Source organism: Neopsephotus bourkii, unplaced genomic scaffold, assembly GCF_033783945.1.
Source record: "Neopsephotus bourkii isolate Nb327-2 ecotype Australia unplaced genomic scaffold, CSIRO-AGI_Nbou_v1 NB_740, whole genome shotgun sequence".
Taxonomy (NCBI): Eukaryota; Metazoa; Chordata; class Aves; order Psittaciformes; family Psittacidae; genus Neopsephotus; species Neopsephotus bourkii.
In genome coordinates this window covers 2092700-2107341 of record NW_026901238.1, presented here as the reverse complement: position 1 = coordinate 2107341, position 14642 = coordinate 2092700, and the positions used below count along the sequence as shown (strand labels likewise).

Here is a 14642-nt window from a genome sequence, read left to right as displayed (position 1 = left end):
CAAAATAGGCAATTCATTTGGAAAATGACTACGGTTCCTTCTTTTGGCACAAATTACAGAAGAATCCAGGAAATCATATTTCATTCATTTGGAGAGCATTTAAAAATTATCATATATGTGTAAATTAATATTTAAATCAATAATTAAATGCAATCAATTTTCTTTTTTCCCTTTTTAAATAATGTAACCTGCACAGAGATATAATAGCAAAATCTGCTCAATACTTCTCTCTGGCTCATAAGGCAGGTTTACGTTGAAACATGTAATGGTCAGAATGGTGGACCAGAAAAAGTATCAAAAACTTGAACTTAGCATCGGTAAGACTCACCTGGAATGTGGCCGGCATATCTCATTGTAGAGGGAATACGCAAAATTAGCAGGAATTCAAGGAAAGGGGGTAAAAAAAAAGAAGGATTCTGTCTTGAAAAGAACAGATTTGGTGACTAGAGGCTGAAAGGGTGAGGACTAATTACCTAGAAAAAGAAGCAAATGGCGTGAGAATATCAGTGTTTAGCAGGTAACAAATGGCCTGTAGAAGGCAGCACGGGAAATTCTACTTCCCCCATATCAACACTACGGCATAAGGACACTAAAATAAATTAAAAAGACAAGTGTTTTTATATGCAAAATACTGATTTCCCAGTGGAGCTTACCTCTTCAGTGAGTCAGTGAAGTTAAGAACATGTCAAGACCTAGAATTAGTGGCTAGGATCACTATTAGGAATATCCATAGTGGCTTCAATTAGTCATAACACAAATGCTGCAGAAGAGATGAAAATCCACATTTTACTACTCAAAGCAATCCTTGGTTATGAAGGTAAAACCTCATTTGTGGAGTGGGTTTTTCCCCATCTATTTATTTTAGGCTCTAGTCTTCCTTTGAGGCATCCATCATAAATTCTTGTCATCAGAAACAGTACTTCTTTATGCAAACATTGAGACTAGTTCCATGAGTTTGAGGTTTTTAAACTTAAAAAGTGCACCTTAGCATGCAAAATACCTGCAAAGTAACTCTCAGAATGTGTGAGTTACAGGGAACATTTACTTTTTATTTCTTTTCATGACTGAAGTGAATCTGCACCTTATGTTTTCTTAGCCAAGTCTTATGAAACAAGAAGTTTGCAATTTTGTACTTGTGGTAAAGTTACAGTCCACAAATTCAAACCATAACTACATTTAGAGTTTCATGGCCAGGTTGGAAGTTTATTTTGTAATCTCTGTCTGCATTATGTCCATTTCCAGTCATCCAGGAGGGCTCATTTCTAAGCCAAATGGAAACCACAATAAAACTGATTTATCTCCCACACAAGCATAACATGACTGATTTAATGTTTTGCCTTTCTCATCTGCTGAGGCTCAGAAAGCTCAGTTCAGCCATGACTTGATTTTTCCCACATTACATTAAATGAATTTTCCATAGGGTAAAAAAAATAATTTTAAGTATTACTGCGAAATATTTCAATTCAGAAAAGACTGTTTGTTTGGGCAGCTTTGGGAAAGGCGATACTTTTTGTTGTTTTGTTTGCTGTTCTGTTGGGTTTTTTTAAAAGGTGGATTCAAAGCTTCAAATCTTCCATTCCTTGAACTTGCCTCTGTTCTTCAGCCATTTAGGTCTTAAGAAAAATGGTAAGGAAACAAAGTAAGAGGAGGTGAGTTAAAAATTGAACTACTTGACATATCTGAGCTGCTTCCCCCAGACAGCGGCTGTCACTACTGCAGTTTTTTGGGTGCAGCACAGCTGGCCATCCTTCTCTTCTAATTTCTGTGAGATGGTGCAAACTCCCAGTATGAAGGAGCAGCCAGAAGCAGATGTGGGACATGCCCCCACCCCAGCAAAAGTGTTTTGCAGTGCAGGGACCCCATTTAGGGCAAGGGACATCATCACAATGGGGTTTTCAGGAGGAAGATTATGAGCTTTCAGTACCCAAGCTCTAGTGAAGCTCCTCACTGCCTGCATGTTTTGCCACCTTATGCTCACCATAAACAGAATTTTTACTATAAAAATATCTTTCCTCCCTATGCAGAGAGGGATGGCTGTATGTAATTTCCTTTTCTTTCCTAGGTGTGTGCTTCCCAGCTTTACTGTGCAATTTTTCCAGCACTGTTTTGAACATTTCCAGATTCTTGTTAATAGCTTTCCTTCAGTTCTTGCTCCCAATTAACCTTTCATACTTCCTTTAATCCAGTAAACTGCACTTTCCACAATTTACATTTTTTATCTTACTAATTGAGTTTTTTCATCTCCATCTTTTGATTTCAAATCTAATTATATTGTTATTGCTGGTGTAAAACCAGTAGGTTATTGATAACTCTGTTCATTACTAAATTAAACTCTGCCTTACCATTGTTCATTGCTTTGCACTCTGATGTAGAAATCAACCTTCGCTCAGTTCTTGAATCCTTTCCACTGTTTCCCAAGGCTCAATTTACTAACTATCTTGTGGTAAATCATTCTGCCCAGCCCTTCTTCAATAAAGAAATTCAGCTGTGGCTTTGTCCAGGCTTTATTAAAAATACATGACAAGCAGTGAGGGATTATCTTACCACTCTGTGAAAGGTTCAAGTGTTCCCAAGAAAAGCTGTATATATATTATGAGGGAATAGAAGAAATGTTTTTCCAAGAACCTTCAAAATCTTAGAATAAATGCACAATTTCTTTAGTGCTTGTGGCACAAACATCCTTCAAACACACTTGTATACATGTTATCTTTCGTGTCACAGAGTAAAACAAAATTAGCATATTATATATTCTTATGCCTACAAAATATGAGAGCTGTTGCATATTCTTTCTCCAACCTGTGCCTTAGATGAATAAAATAAATGCTAATTCACAAGTTGGCAGAGATGACTCTATGACAAAAAAAAAAAAAAAATTGGGTGGGGTTTTTTGCTAGAAGACAAAGTTGATCACAAGATTTTTCTTATAATGATCAGTATTCTGCATAGCATAGACAAGTAACTGCTATATATAAGAAAGGGCTATTTCCAGGGGAGAAAATTAAAACACAACTATCAGAATAAACCTAAGACTAGACACAACTCACAAGACACACACCAGTATTTGACTCTATATAGGTGATCTGAAGAGTATGAGTATGGGAAATCTCTTCCACATGTGTTGGCTGTCAGTGGATTTTCCCACTCAAATGAGTTAATGTGAGGTGATAGCTATTTCATTTTCCTCTCAGATCTCAATAAGAGCATTTGCAGGATTAATTTCTTTCAAAGCTTACAAGGCAGGTAGCTATTTCACCACATTGTGGAATAACGTTTTATATCAAGCATTGAAATATTCCTTTTTCTGTATTCCTGCTTGTAGTTTACCAAGTTTCCAAGCCAACAAATCATCATCATCTGATGCTGGTAAATACCAGATTTCTGGAGACCCTTTGTCACCAAGTAATAATCTGAATTGAATTAAATTATAAACTGTCTTGGAAATCCAACTCAGGTAATTTCTAATCAGGGCAATATTGCAAAGGCTGCACCAGATGACCTGACACATCCTTCTTTCACAGTTATTAACTCATCCCAGATTGCATATAGGTAGCTTTTGCTACAGGAGACAAAGGCCCTTGCTCAGAACAAGTGCAAATCATGTGTGGAAAGCAGTCCAGATGAAAGTGAGGGTCATCTCACTTCTACATCACAAAAGAGAAGAATTTTTAAAAATGTACAGATACTCAGTTACTAATGGTAGAGGGCCATGGAAGTTCATCCAGAGCTCTGAAGGGCAATAATGTACGGAATAAGAAGTAAAGTTAGGTATCAGCTGCATAGGAATGAAATTGAAATGGACATTTATGTTACAGAAGAAAATGACTAATGGAATGATCAGACAAAAAGATCAAAAGCAAGGAGGGCAACTGCAGGAAAATTATTTCTAGCAATTACTGGATAAGACAGGAATGGAGGTTTCTCATGACAAGAACATAAAGCCAGTCTTGCTAATCTTTCAGAGAAGAATATAGAGAAGACACAGTGGGCCAGTGTCAAATATAGTGTAATTTTACTGAAATCACCTGAGAAATTCAAGAGACTGATATAGTCCTTTGAGTTCAAAGTTGTACAATTTCACCTTGGTCAATAATTAATCACATTGAGTTTTACTGGCAATTTGTATAGTATCTTGGCATAACATTGTGACACTAGGAAATATTGTGTTGCTTATGGGATTATAGAAAAAGTTTACAACTTCTTTCTATGCCTAGCATAGTCCCTTTGCTACAAGCTTCGGAAATGCAGGCATCAAGTTGTTATCCTTACTGAGTGTTTAAACAAGCCCAAACAATTGAATAGCCTGCTTTGCCTGTTCCTAGGCAGAACAAGGTTTTAAGTCCTGCCTTTCCCTTTCTCCCTTTTTTCCTTGCAATAAATTGAGTTTTGTTTTTGGCTTGGTTTTTGTTGCTGGTGGTGGTTTTGGGTGTTTTGGTTTTTTTTGCACACTTCCTTCCTGCTCACCTCAGGACTGATAGATGCACAATACTACAGATGAAGTGGGTTTGTCCCTTGTGCATTCCCATGCAAACTGCAGTGCAAAGAGGCAGACTGAACCTCTTCTCCATCTTCAGATATTCTCTCAGGGAGAGTTGCTCTCCAGATGAACTTGAGTGACCTTGGTCTGGGTTTAAGAATTACATGGGGTTTCTTTGGCTGGTTTTTGGTGTTTGGTTTGTTTTTTTTTGGGGGGGAGTGGGGGTGTGGGAGTGGAGGATATAGAGCACAATTAAAACTAATGAGCATTCCCCAGTCTTTGATAAAATACAGTTTAGATCCTCTGCTGGAATGAACTCAGGGACATCTCAGACTTCAGGGAAACTTTACCCATTTGCACCTGCTCAGCTTCTGTGGCTTGAAAACCTCCTAAGTCCTTTGCTATCACGATGCATATTTTGGGAACACTTAAGGTGTATTGCCATTTAAAGGAGTGCCATCACACATAATTTTCATCTTCTTTAAATTCCCTGATGCTTTGCTATGATAAAACTAAATGCCTGAATACACTTATGGAATATTCTGGTTTCTTAAGATAATTCAGAAATCGTGTAGCTAAATGTGATGTGGTTACATGTGATTTGCTATTCCCTGTATTACACATATACTGCAGGATATACTATGGTATGGTAAAACTTTAAAATCCTATTTTTGATTGACTGAAATCAACATTCATCCCACTAATTTAATGTGAATTTTGATACTTATTTCCTGGCAGCTCAAGTCTTCCATTTGACAATCCCCTGTCCCGCAGCAATGACTAAGGACCATTTCTCTGCCCCTGAAGCCTGGAAAGAATTAACTTCATCAATCAGCATCTCTCTCTTACCTCAGATGTCCTTTGCCTGCCCAGGGAGCCCTAAACTCTCCCAGAGCTGGAGGGTGTAGGTCAATTAAGCATGGTTTGCTGAGCCTGAAATGAGTGCAGTAATTCAAGCCCTGAGAACTTCAGGAGCAAGCAGTATTGCACAGGAATGGAAATGGCTCCCTAACTCTTCTGAAGATGCTCCAGGGAACAATTCCTCCCTTCTCCAGGTCTGATCTTCAGTATCCCTCACTACTTTTCATCCCCAGTGATGAGAACAAGCAGAGCTCAATGGCTGGGAATTATCTGTCAGACCAGGCTGGAAAATTGTGTTTAGCATTTTTTCCCTTTCATGCAGTTACATCAGCACCTGTGAAATGTGGGGAGAAAATCTGAACATGGGATAGGCATCTGGGAGGCAAAAGAAGAACTTGCTTTTATAAGTTATTTTCTGATAATGTTTTCTGTTTTATGTACAAGTGATAATGTACCTCCTCCAGTTTTTCATTATGTGACTTATAGACTCCCTTCACTGCCTTTGGAGTACATACATGGATGGAATCTAATAGTATTTGCTTATGGGCTTCATGAACTCTCCATTCCTGCTCCTCCTTCCTGGCCAGGCTTCCAAAACTCAACATACTTAAGCCATGTTAGACATCCTGCACTGTGCATCCCCCAGAATGGGAGCTGTTCAGAGAAGACCTGGCTCCCAACTGGCCTAGGGACCCAATTTTCTTTATTGTTTAAACTGGGCTATTTGGGAAAGGAGGATGCTGGGATATGCTGTTGATCCACTGTGGAGGCAGGACACAGTGCGAGTACTTGCAGTTGAGCCTAAAACCACTCCTGAGCCCTTAATTATTTCTAACTGGGGACAGGTCCCATGAGGAGAGAGGTGTCCTCTAGGACTGAAAATGTCTATAAAGAAGACAGAGACTCCCTTTTTACAGGGAGTCACATAGGAAAGATAAGGGATGACAGGCAGGGATGACAGGGATAAGGGATGGGGAGCTTCTGACTGGACACAAAAATTTTCACACTGAAAACAATCAGTCATTGGAATAATCTCCTCTGGGAAGTGGTAGACTTCCCACTGTTGGACACTTTTAAGATTCAGCTGGACAGGGTGCTGGGACATCTAGTCTAGGTCATACTTTGCCTAGAAAGGTTGGACCAGATGATCCCTGAGGTCTCTTCCAACCTGATATTCTATGACTGCACCTGAAAACCTGAAAGGCAGAGGAATATTGCCCTGTGACAAGCCCTGGAAGAGGAATAAGTGGTGGCCTCTGTAAGGCAAACAGAGCTCACTGGGATAAAGGAACTATCACCTGGTTTGTTATAGGGGTGATCAAGCTCAGAGATGAAGGATGTGAGTCGACAGAAAATAAGCACAGGCTGCTTTTCCCCAGTGAAACCTCAGGAGCAAAGTATGGTGGAAAGGAATGAAAAAATGGGATGTAAGCCCCATTTTTTTTTTTTTTTTTTTTTGATACCTACTTTGGTACCTTCTTCTGTTCCAGCTTCCCTAATAGACTCAATTCTTCATTAGTCTGCCTGATACTATAGCTACAAGAAAAGGGAAAAAAACATTTGCTTTTCAGGCATGCCATGTAGTGCAGAAAATTTATGATGCTATTGCAACCAAAAGTCAGATTTCATGACAAATGAGTTGCTATTAGCCTGTGAAAACAATCAGTCAGTTTAGTTAGCTAGGGTGTCATTAAGCCAAGAAGGACATGATGGAACATTTACAGGAGCAGACAATTGGTCCCCAGTTGCACCCACCTGTATTGTTTATGACATGCACTTTGCTCAGTTTGGCAGGGTGCCATGCAGGCTGTGTTAATTTTAGCAGCAAGGACACTAAAGAATGCAGACATGGTTAATAATGTATGCTGTTGGGGTCCTCTATTGTCTCTGCTTTTCTTGTCGCAGTCCTCTGTGTGTTCATTGCAAGACAGGGGAGGAGAAAACCAGTCAAGAAAGGAAGTCAAAAAGAAAATAACCCAAAATACCTGGTATTTGTCCTTCTGGAAAGGCACAAGGCCACATTCCCCAATTATGTAAATGAAGAAAGGCCTACAGAAGTTAGCATGTTTTTTTTTTAAAGACAAGCCTGTTGAGAAACCGGACCTAATTCTGAGTTTGCCTGTTGCCTGCAGACGTCGTGGTCTTATTTTAGAGATGTGGAGTACCCGCAGTTTCCACAGAGGTCAGGGGTTTGACAGATATCTCTGTAATTATAACCAGAAAATGGAGCAAGACTGAGTTTCCAGTTGTAGTTGTCTGTGGTGCCTGTTTAAATGACTTAGCAGAGAGTGTCTGCACATTCTTACTTCAAATTCACCATTTCTTGCGAAGAACAACTCTATGTGACTGCTGCTCATGAGCTTCATCTGCCCATGTACCTACCTCCCATCCAGCCACATCCAAAGCTCCCCCTTCCAACTTACGTGGAAGCAAGCATGGTGCTTCCCTTTATGTTAAGGATAATCACCATCTTTTTTCTTTTTCCCCTTTTCACAGGTTCTGGGTGATACTGACTGCAAGCTCTGCTGGAGAAGACTTGCCCCTCTTTGTGTATCTGAAATGAATTTGTCTATCACAAACAAGCCATAATGGAGAAAGCACCAAGATTAATGTAGATCTTAATAAGAGTGAATTAGTTTTTAAGGTACTTATTATGACTGATTAATTAAATGTCTCATAAATACAGGGAAGACAGCTGCAATTCCAGTTTCTGAGCAAAGTAAGTCCACCTACTGTAATAAATCTGTTTTTAAAGCTTTATGGATCCTCTAACCTTTGAATTAGCATTGCCATTTTTGTTACTGTCTCCAGCAATGAATCAGTTGTCATGCCATTTTCCAGCAAATGTTATAACCCAGCCATTCACAAACTGCTACTGCAAATCCGCCTTCCTGCAAACTCTTATTTGTTAATGCAACAACCTTCAGAATCATTCATTTTAAGAATAGCAGAGTAGGATCAAATTTTTGAACATAATGACAATGTCAGTGTAGTTTATGAAACCATAACAATGTAAGAAATGACATCTGGTGAGCCCATCATGCATGTAATGTAAGGTTAGCTTCAATGATTCCTCAGAGTTTTGCTCTCTCTGTAATGTATGGGTGGCAGTGTGCCACTCAAAGTAAGGAGAATCACTCAGCTGTCTTGAATATAAAGTGGAGAATATACTATGCTTCAGCGGGCAGGCTGGTGGCACAGGAATGTTGATGCAGACACCCTGCGGAAATGCTGTGCTGATAAACAACATTAAAAGAACAACCTTGCAGGTTCATAAAGCAAGGACTAGTTTGGTGGAAGCTTTTACATTTATACTGAGAGATCTCAGTGGCCTGCACAGAAGCTGGGCAGTGACGTCCACTAAGTCAAGCATGATCTCTCAGGTTTAGGTACAAATAAACCTATGTGGCCTGTGCAATCATCTCATTCCCATTTATTTAAGTCTCTTCTTGCACTTTTGAGGAATATCCCAGACTGAATTATGAGGTGGATGAAGGACCAAATGCAGCAGAGAATGGGGTGGAGGTCACTGAGTCATAGCTTGACTCACATGTTCATGAAGATGGTTCCAAAAGAAGCAGCGTTTGACACAACGATGGTCATTTTCTGGAAGTAAGAATGAGAAAATTCCCGTCTTGGACACTTTATAAAAGTGAGTAGATATAAGGCAAGAGGAAATGGCTTTGAACTGACAGAGGGGACATAGATGCAAGGGAGAAGTTCTTCACTGTGAGGGTGGTGATGCCCTGGCACAGGCTGCCCAGAGAAGCTGTGGCTGCCCAATCCCTAGCAGTGTTCATGGCGAGGTTGTATAGGGCTTGGAGCAACCTGGTCTAGTGGAAGGTGTCCCTGCTGATGGCAGGGGGCATGGAACAGGGTCAGCTTTAAGGTCCCTTTCAACCCAAACCATCCTATGATTCTGTAACCCACCCCTTAGAACCAATATGCCTGACGGTGGCAGTTACAGGCACTTATTACTATAAAATACAGATATGTACTTATTCACCTAAAAATACATGAGTCTGAGATAATGGCACGAAATCCCACCAAAAACAGGACAGGAATTGAACCCCAAGCCCTGCATCTCCCATTAATACCCCAACAAGCTCCTGCATCACTCATGCCTGGAGTTGTCACAGGAAACCTTTGCGAAGTTAAGATTTTCAGTTTCTGTACAACAGCTCATAAAGTTGGTACCTTTATTTACACAGCCTTTGGTTTATTTGACATCATGACACTACTCCAAAATCTAAGTGACACCAAAAGCATCAGCAGAAGGAATACAAGAAAGAGCCACATTGGACCTAAGGCCCTGGAAACATCTTTTCATGGCGTAAAGGAATATGAAAACCACTGTGGAAGGGCTTAAAAGCTGATGAACTACAGCTGTATTTTTAAGGGAATGGTGTAAACTGGGAAGCAAAAGCAACAGGAACTCTGCTGAGAAATTTCTGGGAAGAAGCTACAGTGAATGTGGATGTGACTTGGGTATTCAGGCAGCAATTATATAATGTTTTAGAAATACCAAGTTGTCCTTGGTTCAGCAGTAGTAGTCATTTTTTCTCCTTCTTAGTAGCTGGTGCAGCACTGTGGTTTTGACTTTCAGCCTGGGAACAGCGCTGATAACACCGATGTTTTTAGTTACTGCTTGAATGACTGACCTAGGACTTTGTGAGTCTCATGCTCTGCCAGGGAGGAGGGGAAGCCGGGAGGAAGTAGAAACAGGACACCTGATCCAAACTAGCCAAAGAGGTATTCCATACCACAGCATGTCATGCCCGGGATGTAAGTGGGAGTTACCTGGAAGGGCACTCACTGCAGGGTTGGACTAGGTATCAGTCAGTGCTCGGTCGGGCTGGGTATTAACGGTTGGTGGGTGGTATCGTATTCTCTTCCCTTGTTGTTTCCCTTATCATTATTATTATTGGTGGTAGCAGGAGTGATTTGTGTTATACCTTAGTTACTAAACTGTTCATATCTCAACTGGTGGGAATTGCATTCTTTTGATTCTCCTCCCGATCCCTCCATGATCAGGGGGAATGCAAGAAGGGGGGTGGGTTAGAGAGTGACAGTGTGATTTATGGCTGACTGGGTTTAAACCACGACAGTCCTTTTTGGTGTCCAAAGTGGGGCTCGAAGGGTCTGAGATAATGACAGATCTGACCGGATAGATAGTCACTCATCACAATGCTGATTTATTGGCTCTCAAAGTTGTTCCTTTTGATCTCACAGTTTCAGAATGTTGTACCTTACTTAGACCCAGTATTTGCTGTGTTAGTGTTTATCAAGTGTGATGCTTAGGCTAAGGTTCTTTTCTCACTGTATTTTATGGTAATGACTTGTATTACAGGCAGACTCCAGCAGCAGGTTGGGACAAATGTGGCCGTGGACTTGTACCTGTCTGTCCTGCTGCTCTTAACTGTCCTGTCCCTCATCCTTGCCTCTGTTTTTGTGAGGCTGCGGGGAGCCGATGGGGAGCGGCCCCGGGAGCCAGCGGCTGCCAAAGTGGCCTGGGAGAGCGGCCCCGAGCACCAAGTTTTGTTGGGTGTGGGGCCGAAGGCCGGGAGGGAGTGGCTGCTGGTGGAAGAGGTTGGAGCAGTTGAGGAGGTGAAGGAGGTGGCTGCCAAGCAGCGGGAGGAGGAGGCAGAGGAGCCAAGCCCCGTGGCCGAGGCCAGCCCTGTGGTGTCAGAGAGCGTCCCCCAGCAGCTGCCCACCAAGCCCCAAGAACCCAAGCCCCAGGAAGATGTGGAGAGCAAGATACGACCTTTAGAAGCCTCATCTGGGTCCAGCCTTGGGCATCCAGGACAAGTGGAGGATGCAGGAGACTGCACATCATTTCCCAGCAAGGCAGAGGAGGAAGATCTGGACTCAGAAAAAGAAAAGCTGGTGGTGGGAGAGTTGGCAAGCACAAGAGCTACATCAGCCCCAGTGACAAGTACAGCAGCATCATTTGAGAGTTCTGAAGGTTTTGAATGGCCTTTGGGTACCCTTGGGACCTGCCTGATGATTGTGATGGGGATCAGCATGTTGGCACACATACAGAATGTGTTTTGCCCACAATCATTTCATCTGATTTCAAGAGTTAAGCAGAGTCAGGTTTGGGTCTTGTCTGGGGATGGACGACGATATGGGAAGACCAAGGGGTTTTACCCAAGGCTAGACAGTTATGAGTGGCAGGGTGTGTGGGACAGTATGGGTGAGTACCTAGTCCACCGGGCCCCTCCAGTGGTTTGGAAGCATCGGAGATGGAAGGCAGCTGTATGGAGTCCTCAACGACAAGTTGCAGAACCTGCTGAAAGGGAGGGTGAATAATTTTGGGCCTGGTGGGCCCATGGCACTTCAGGCCATCAAGGCACAGATGCAACATAGAGATGGACTCATGATCGAGGGGTGGACTTAGGAATGGACACTATTGCCCAGGTTATTCATGAATGTGAACACTGCACACAGCCTCTCCTGCTCTGAAAGACTGTTACAAGAGATGGAACCTCCTACATTGGAGATATTCAAGGCCCACCTGGACAAGTTCCTGTGTGATGTATTCTAGGTTACCCTGCTGTTGCAGGAAGGTTGGACTAGATGACCTAGTCCTAGGGATGACCTAGGGACCACCTAGGGATGCTGGGATGGACTCTTCATTAGGGACTGTAGTGGTAGGACAAGGGGTAATGGGTTAAAACTTAAACAGGGGAAGTTTAGATTGGATATAAGGAGGAAATTCTTTCCTGTTAGGGTGGTGAGGCACTGGAATAGGTTGTCCAGGGAGGTTGTGAGTGCTTCATCCCTGGCAGTGTTCAAGGCCAGGTTGGACGAGGCCTTGGGTAATATGGTTTAGAGCGAGGTGTCCCTGCCCATGGCAGGGGGGTTGGAACTTGATGATGTTAAGGTCCTTTCCAACCCTAACTATTCTATGATTCTATGATTCTATGACCTTTTGAGGTCCCTTCCAACCTTTGGGATTCTATGATTATTTAAACCTGACATCATGGACCGAATGGACGCAGCAGGTTTATAGGGATTGGTCCATTCATTAAGGAATGATCTCTCTCTCTCTCTGTATGTAGGTATATATATATTACAGCGATGGTATATCGAAAATGTGGGATTTGAGCATGATGTGAATGGCATGGAATAAGAGGTGGATACTATCCTGGGTTCAGCAGTAGTAGTCATTTTTTCTCCTTCTTAATAGCTGGTGCAGCACTGTGGTTTTGACTTTCAGCCTGGGAACAGTGCTGATAGCACCAATGTAGTTACTGATTGAATGTTCAGACTGACAAAGGACTTTGTGAGTCTCATGCTCTGTCAGGGAGGAGGGGAAGCCGGGAGGAAGTAGAAACAGGACACCTGATCCAAACTAGCCAAAGAGGTATTCCATACCACAGCATGTCATGCCCGGGATGTAAGTGGGAGTTACCTGGAAGGGCACTCACTGCAGGGTTGGACTAGGTATCAGTCAGTGCTCGGTCGGGCTGGGTATTAACGGTTGGTGGGTGGTATCGTATTCTCTTCCCTTGTTGTTTCCCTTATCATTATTATTATTGGTGGTAGCAGTAGTGATTTGTGTTATACCTTAGTTACTGGGCTGTTCTTATCTCAACCGGTGGGAATTGCATTCTTTTGATTCTCCTCCCCATCCCTCCACGAGCAGGGGGAGTGCAAGAAGGGGGAGGGGAGTGTGTGTGAGAGAGAGCAACAGCGTGATTTATGGCTGACGGGGTTTAAACCACAACACAAGTGTAATAAGCAAAACATACACATATCTCTTCCTCCTTTCTATGTATGTCTTTTTTTTGAAACTAGCCAAATGTCACTGTTTGTGCCTTCCAGGATTACCATATTAAATTTCCCATAACAGTGGAATTCTTCCAACAGCAAAATGGGTCCTGTTAGCAATTTTAATCTTCAAATATATCAAGATCACTTCCAAGTATCTAGTATTTTAATCAAATTGTTATTTTTTTTTTAATGGTGTCACAGACACCAATGGTGTCACAACTGACAAATGCAAATAGCTAACAAAATTAAAACCTTTCAGGCATTCCTATGGCTGATTTTTATTTATTTATTTAATTTTAATATACGATGGTAAGAAGCCATCTTGTATTAAATGATGGGTAGCAAAATATAGTCTAGCTCTCAAAGTAAGGTCTCACTGGTAGAGAGAACTCATTAATGTCATTCAAATAAATTGGTGTGAAATATGATCATCTCAAGCAGTATGTTTATTTACACTTGCAAATCAAAAATAATATGGTTAAGATATATGAGGCAACAATTAGGGAATATGTCTGCAGGTATTCAAGGAAATATCATTCATCTTCTGCTGCAAAAAAAATAATATTTTATTGCAATGTATCTGTCTAATTGAATAATGAGGATACTAACGCTGTTTTACGGGTACAGCAGCAATGGAAATTTCAACTATAGAAATAATTCCCCTGAAGTAGACCTGGCATAATAAGAGGCCTTGTGTCTGCTTCATACAGAAGCTTTCTGTGACTTTATTTGCAAAGCCCTGGTAAAGCCCAGTGAGCTGCTTCAGGAGTGCCCTACTCCATACAGGGTGCAACCCAACATGACGTAACTTCCAAAATATGGTGCTTGAAATGTTTGGAGTGGAAGAGGAGGCAGTGACAGCCATGAGTGCAGGCAGAACAGGAGGTGAAAGGTCTTGCAGTGAGTGGCACACAGGCTGTTTTGGACCCATAAGGCTGTTCTTTGCAATTTGCAGAAGATACTTTTAACAAGAGGAGACTGGAAAGAAAGTTGCCTTAGAGAGGACTGATCTAACCTAGATCTTTTCATACTGGACCTACCTAGATCTTTTTAAGTGTGTGCTACCCTACTTTATCTTTTTTTCTTCTCCCTGGAGTGAAGAGTAAGGCACAGCCCAAGGTAGGGTACATGTCTCCATACTCCGAGGAACCACCATCTCTGAAGCCATTACCTACTGATGTCCACCTACTGATGTCCACAGGAGCATTTCAGCTGACTTCATCCTTGAATAGGGGCCATTCAGAACAAAGGGACCAAGAGGGTGGCATCTCTGTGCCATCCAAAGAGGCCGAGCACCATGGCTGTTCCTAATCCTGTCCCACCTTCAGGCTTTTCTCTGGCTTTACAACAGTTCTCAGCACACACAGATAGTTTCGAGAGAACAGTTGGGACATCTCAGGTTTGCTGAGAGCTTCAAGCCATATAACAGTATACTCTAGCAGTTCACTTCAAAAGTAAATGGCTTTGCCCTGCATTTACCTACCAGTGGTAAAGGCTGCTAACTGTTGTAGGGTCTTATTCTATTAAT

At 41.9% G+C, this 14642-nt stretch overlaps 1 protein-coding gene across 1 annotated transcript; it reads left to right on the top strand.

The window, feature by feature from the left end:
• The first annotated feature begins 274 nt into the window (after positions 1-274).
• LOC133212838 (uncharacterized) lies at positions 275-14425 on the top strand. The gene is made up of 3 exons (XM_061354636.1): positions 275-317; positions 10686-11531; positions 14211-14425. The coding sequence occupies exons 1-3, from the start codon at positions 275-277 to the stop codon at positions 14423-14425; spliced, it is 1104 nt and encodes a 367-aa protein (XP_061210620.1).
• Positions 14426-14642: the final 217 nt, after the last annotated feature.